Source organism: Orycteropus afer, unplaced genomic scaffold (assembly GCF_000298275.1).
Source record: "Orycteropus afer afer isolate SDZICR_OR568_19922 unplaced genomic scaffold, OryAfe1.0 scaffold00622, whole genome shotgun sequence".
Taxonomy (NCBI): Eukaryota; Metazoa; Chordata; class Mammalia; order Tubulidentata; family Orycteropodidae; genus Orycteropus; species Orycteropus afer.
Genome location: NW_006922209.1, coordinates 228,465 through 234,727, shown reverse-complemented (window position 1 = coordinate 234,727; position 6,263 = coordinate 228,465). Strand labels below are relative to the sequence as shown.

General features: G+C 42.0%; 1 protein-coding gene across 1 annotated transcript; it reads left to right on the top strand.

Annotated features, from left to right (window-relative positions):
- Positions 1–889: 889 nt before the first annotated feature.
- MS4A1 (membrane spanning 4-domains A1) lies at positions 890–5,816 on the top strand. The gene is made up of 5 exons (XM_007956442.1): positions 890–1,048; positions 1,492–1,611; positions 2,747–2,803; positions 4,521–4,757; positions 5,706–5,816. Exons 1-5 carry the CDS (start codon positions 890–892, stop codon positions 5,814–5,816), a joined length of 684 nt encoding a protein of 227 aa, XP_007954633.1.
- The last annotated feature ends 447 nt before the right edge of the window (positions 5,817–6,263 follow it).

Genomic DNA, 6,263 nt, shown 5'->3' with positions numbered 1-6,263 from the left:
TGACAAGGCCTCTCTGAAGTGACTTGCTTAAAGTCACAGAGTTAGAGACAGAGTCGCCATTGTTATGAGATGCCTTCAAGTCAGCTCTAACTCATGGAGACCCACATACAAGAGAATGAAACGTTGTTGGCCTATGCCATCTCCATGACTGTAAGTTTGCTTACGTCCACTTTTGCAGAGTGTGTATTTTTCATGCCTTTCAACCCAGGGGGCTCATCTTCCAGCACTATATCAGACTATTCTATTGTGACCCATAGGGATTTCATTGGCTACTTTTAGGAAGAAGATCACCAGGCCTTTCTTCCTAGTTTGTCTTGGTCTGGAAGCTCCATGAAAAGCTGTCTATCATTTGGTAACCCTGCTGATATTTCAAATATTGGTGGCATAGCTTCCAGCATCCTATCAACATGCAAGCCACTACAGCACAACAAACCAACAGACAAGTAAGGATAGAGGCAGAGGGAGGACTAGAATTAGACCTCCTGAGTCCAGGGCAATCCTCACCATACTTGATCATGGTATCTCTGACCCAGAGAATTCTGGACAGAGGCAGATAAGCAAAAGGATGGGGAAAAGTCAACACAAAATATATTTTCCAATATTAAAGCATAAGAAATGCATTCAGAGAGAAGAGGCAAATTGGACATGTGGGATATGAGGGTGGTGTTTCCTACAAAGCATACTGGGACTCTATGTCCTTGACTGAGCTTCCCCTCGAGAACATTTCTCAGAACTCAGCAGCAGGCCTTGCTTCGGGTCGCAGGCCACTGCAAAGATGCTTCAGTAACACCCATAGAGTGCAGATGTGTGACACAAGATGGAAGACTGCCAAACATCTTGGTGTGTCTCCCTTCATGTTATCACTTATTTTTTCAGTTTTGACAGTGAAATGACAACACCCAGAAATTCAGTGAGTGGAACTTTCCCAGCAGAGCCTGTGAACGGCTCTAGTGACATGTATCCTGCTCAGAAAATAACTCCCTGGAAGATGTCTTCATTGGTGGGCCCCACACAACACTTCTTCATCAGGGAATCTAAGGCTTTGGGGGTAAGTCAGTTGTCTTCCTTACATACCTAGGAATTCTTTGGCCTACTGAAGCTGATGGTGTTGACCAGGCACAAAACTCAACCCAACTTGAAGAGATTTGATCCAACCTGAGTTATTTTCTACGTCTGACATGGTTCACCAAGTCTGGGATGTATCCTGAAAGTCATCACCTGGATCACCTCAGGGTGGTCTTATGTCCCCTTTTGGTATTTGTTTTGTGTATTAGGGATCTACCATCCCAGTTTGGTCCAGCATCCCAATCCCAGGTGATGGGCAAAACCAGCCTGAATAACAAAAGACAAAGATCTTGGTACTGTCACAACTTTCTTCAGACATTTTATACTGACCCAAGTCAATAGCCAGGACTTCCAGCCTTGCCTTGCCTTCTAACTTAGTGATGGTTCCAGTTCATCCATCTATCCTCTCCTCTGTTCTCTCCCCAGGCTGTCCAGATCATGAACGGGCTCTTCCACTTTGCCCTGGGGGGTCTCTTGATGATCCCTGTAGGGATCTATGCACCTATCTGTATAGCAGTCTGGTACCCTTTCTGGGGAGGCACTATGGTGAGTAGAAAATAAAACTGTTTGGGGAGTGATGCATACAAAATGTCAAAAAGCCCCACAGACACATGTCAGACTGTTGAAGGAAGTATATGGGTAGGAAATAGAATATCAGCTTAAAATAATTTAGTGGGAAAGAGATTGGCTGCATTGAGCATGTATCCTGTGGTTGAGGGTCGGGGTTCTGCTTCAAGGGATACCCTTCTTCAGGGGAAGATACCCTGCCTGGTTCTACACGGGAAAGGAAGATGGTTCAATGCAAGATTTCTCCACAGTCAATTCCGGGCAGGAAGCTAGACGGTCGGACTGTATGGCATGGTGCATAGAAATGCAAGAAGTGGCAGGAATGTCCTGCTTCCTCCTATCTGCTCCTTCTTCCCTACAGTTCTCTTTACTATGAAACTTGGTCAAATCTGTCCCATCTCAAATCTCCTTTTGCTTGTAAGCAAAACAATACTCTCTTTGGCTCTTTTGTGTACATGTTTGCCAAGCTTGTGCCTTGTCTTGGTATAGTATAGGACAGTGCTGATTCTTTCATTGTGGCACTTTCATAGTTGTCACTTTAAAGTTGGGTCTGGGAGTCAAGTTTTTCAAACAAGGAGACTGAGATAGAACAAAAGCTTCCTCCGTTTAGCAACTCAAACATTAGAAAAGGCAGATTAAAAATCATCATTAGTTCCTGTAGCAATCAACATTTTCATGAAGTGCTTATGACAAGTATTTACTTCCACATTGATTGATTCTTCTTCGTTGGCATCAAAGTCATTTAGATAATTATGAACCCCAAAAAATAATTCTATGAATAAATAAAAAGTAAACCTTTCAAATTCACATTGTGAGTATTAATTGAAATGAAAATGTAGGTCTTGCCTCCTTAGTCTTATAATATTCCTAGTCACGGTCTCCCATGTGGCTGAGTAAAAGGGTTGGATCGAATGTAGTTGATCTTGAATAAAGGAGAATTATAATTGCTGAGAAATGAATGGATCCAATAAATATGAGTGGATAGTTTAGTGAAAGCAACTGAAGGTGTGGATGGCTCTATATAACCAGTTCCCAGTGTTAAGCAGTGATCTGCCTCTCTGCCTCTCCCCTTCTCCCCTCTTCTCCACCCACCCCGTCTCTTCTCTTTTTGCAGTTTATCAGTTCTGGATCACTCCTGGCAGCAGTGGAGAAAAATTCCAGGAATATTTTGGCAAGTAATCGTACGTCCTTCTTTCCCACATATCAAAGAAATCTTTATTTTCTCAGTTGAAAATAGGAAGCCATCAGATCACAGTGACATTAAGTTCTCTCTCAACTCTAAAAAGCTAAGGATTCTCAACAATCCTGTTAACATTTTACTCATTAAAACATTTAGACATGAGATCTATATGAACTGTGTCCGGGAAAACAGAAGTAATCTATGAAGAACATGCTTTAGTCTTGGGAATGTTGAATGTCGTGTAAGGATAATAGATCTTTTTAAAAACTGTGTCATTTATCCCAGACCACCATTTAGGGAAATCATCTCATCAATGCTGTAATTGATTCAAGTTCTAAGTTAATGTTTAGGTATAACCCTTGAGTAGGTCAGGTTACCACTCTGTACCTCTGAGTTTTCACCTATATAATGAAGATGATGGTAGATGCTGCCATATTAAATCGGCTTGGGGATGAAATGGAGTCACTTATGTGAAGTGCTTCAGAGGCTATAAAGAGCTGCACAGCATAGTTTGTTCAGATAGCCCCTGGGGACTCACCTACACCCAGAAATAGGCTGTTTACATGGAGCTCCTGGTTCTATCCCTTTTGGGTCTGAAGCTCACCAGCAATTCTCCTTCCAAATACAATCTGAAGACATTTCTCCCTCAACATTCTCTTATATATCCTAAGCTATTGCGAAGTTGAGTCACTCTCAAAGTGAGGACTGACTGGGTTGGGATGGCTCCTCTCTACAGGTAGTCTGACAAGCTCAGGCTGGCGGGGGGTGGTGGTGGTGGCTATCTATGAAGACCAAATTGTTCTATTCCCCAAAGTCAGCCAAATCTACTGACTTGCTCACATACAGCCCCAGGGGTGAAACATGTATGCCCTAAAATAATCACAAGAGATCACAAATGACTGTGGTATTTTTTAAATATATTTCCTGTTTCAACCTATTATCAGCCCTACAAGGTAGGGCATTCACACCCACGTTCTTATCTGTGCTCCCCAGAGATACAGCTTTAATTGTGGTTTGAAAGAGGGTAGACTGAGGCTGATTGCAAAGTATGTTAGGAGGGAGTAGGTCATAGTGGTGGTGGAAGGGGTGGTACAATGTCCAAATTGTTTGTCTCCATTTGATGGCACAGATCTAGAAGGCTCTATCTGCTCCTTCCCTGCCTACATGCACACCACCATCCCACTTCAGTGTGGTGGCAGAACATCCTTCCCTCTCTTCTAACACAGACAGAAAATAATCTGGATGCTATTTATCTTCATTTCCAACAAATATTTAGGGAATGCCTAGTAGGATAGTGCCAGTGGCATTGAAGGGAACTACAATGACATAAATAGAAGAATTAAGGATCACTCCTAGAATTTTAGGAGCTCTGGTAGCATAGGCACTTAACTGCTAACCAGAAGGCTGGCGGTTCAAACCCACCAGCCACTCCTCAGAAGGAAGACTGGACACTCTACTTCCGAAGTGATACTGCTTCAAAAACCCAAGGAAGTCGAATCGCCCCGACTCGATAACCTGAATAGACAGTGGTGGAATAGAATGAAAAGGGACCAAGAGAGTGAGATCTGGGATCTAAGAGAAGAACCATAGTTTGATTTTGGAGTAGTGCCTTGGTGAGACAGAATGATGGCCCCTAGAATTCCTTCCTAACTTATACTCTCAAAATGGAAATCAAACCCAATGAACAATCTTTGTGTCACCATTTTAGGTCAAAGGGAAAATGGTAATGAACTCACTGAGCCTCTTCACTGCCATTTCTGGAATAATTCTTTTGATCATGGACATATTTAATATCACACTCTCCCATTTTTTTAAAATGGAGAGTCTGTATCTTGTTAAAGATGCTGAACCACATATTAATATATACAACTGTGAACCAGCCAAGACCTCTGAGAAAAACTCTCCATCTACCCAATACTGCTACAGCATGAGATCTGTGTTCTTGGTAAGTGTGAAAGTGGATTTCTTTCCAGGGAAGAAATGTGGCATTTTATTACGACCATCAACTCTAAAGCCAGCTTATGTGGATCTGATACATACTAACGATGTGGCCTTGGACAATGTTTTACTATACTCTGCTTCCATTTCCTCAGCTAGATGATGAAGATGACTTACGGGGTTGGTTTGAGGAGGAAACAAGTTAATAAAGTCAAGGCACCAAGAACAATGTGTAGTACTGAGAAAGTGCTATGGAAGTGCTTGTTATTAATATCTGTTGTTATTAAAGGTATTAATATTCTTATCATTGATTACCTAGAATGCATGATAGAAGAAATAACTAAGTTGTTACAAACATCTTTTGCCTCGGGGAGTTTTAAATGTAGAGTTTAAAGGAGAATAAAGTGTATGTCCCAGGTGTAGAGAGACTTCAGTGGCATGATACCACAGCATCTAAAGCTAGATACAATTTAATCAGGACTTGGGAAATACTCTCTTCTATGTAAAACTGATTCTTCAACTGCTTATCCCTGCAGCATACATGAGCCATCTGTTGTGTGCTAGAAGTTGTGCTAAGGGATAGGGTTATAAAGTTACTGTCCTTGGTGGTGCAAATGGTTAACACCTCAGCAGCTCACTGAATGGCTGGAGCGTCCATCTACCCACAGGCCCTTGGAAGAAAGTCCTGATGATCTATTCGCAAAAAATTAGCCACTGAAAGCCCTAGGGAGCACAGTTCTACTCTGACACACGTAGTGTTGTCTTGTGTTGAAACCACGGCAACTTGTTCTTTGGTCTTCTGTGTAGCAGTTCTCAGAACTAGTCATGATTCACCTGAGGAACTGGCTCTTCAGTCATTTAATATCTTCAGCAGTCATTTAGTAAGCATCAGCTATGAGCTGTGTTCTCTGTACCATTACCACATCTTCAGCCTCGTTCTTCTGTTGCACCTTAGGGCATCTTTGCAGTGATGCTGGTCTTCTCCTTCTTCCAGAAGCTTGTGGCAGCTGGCATCGCCGAGAATGACTGGAAACAACTGTGCTCCAAACCCAAAGGTGTAAGTTAGCCATTCTGTCCACACCCTCCCTCTATACAAATCCCTTCTACAAAGCATCTTTTATGGAGAATGTAATCTGGTGAGGCTTTGAGACTGGGGAGCTTCATGAAAAAGAGTCTGAGCATAGTTCTGCAAAGAAGAAAAAAATGTCTTCACATTTGAAATAAGTGCAAAGGTTAGACAGAAGGTGCAGTTCCATAATATGTGGACCTTACTAACCTTTTGTTTGGCTTGACTTCAAGCTTCCTTCTTGATTTCAGAATTCTATTCTGAATATTTCAAAGCAGGAGAGTTGATGGTTGAAGGCTGCTATTTTTTTACTTTGTTTCCCAGTATCCCTGTCTTCTGCTCTACTATTGGGAGATATGAATGTCTCAGGATGGATCAACTGCGTCAGAATCATAGAAGTCAGATCTAGAATAGAATTCAGAAATCATCATAAATTCCTTCATTTTG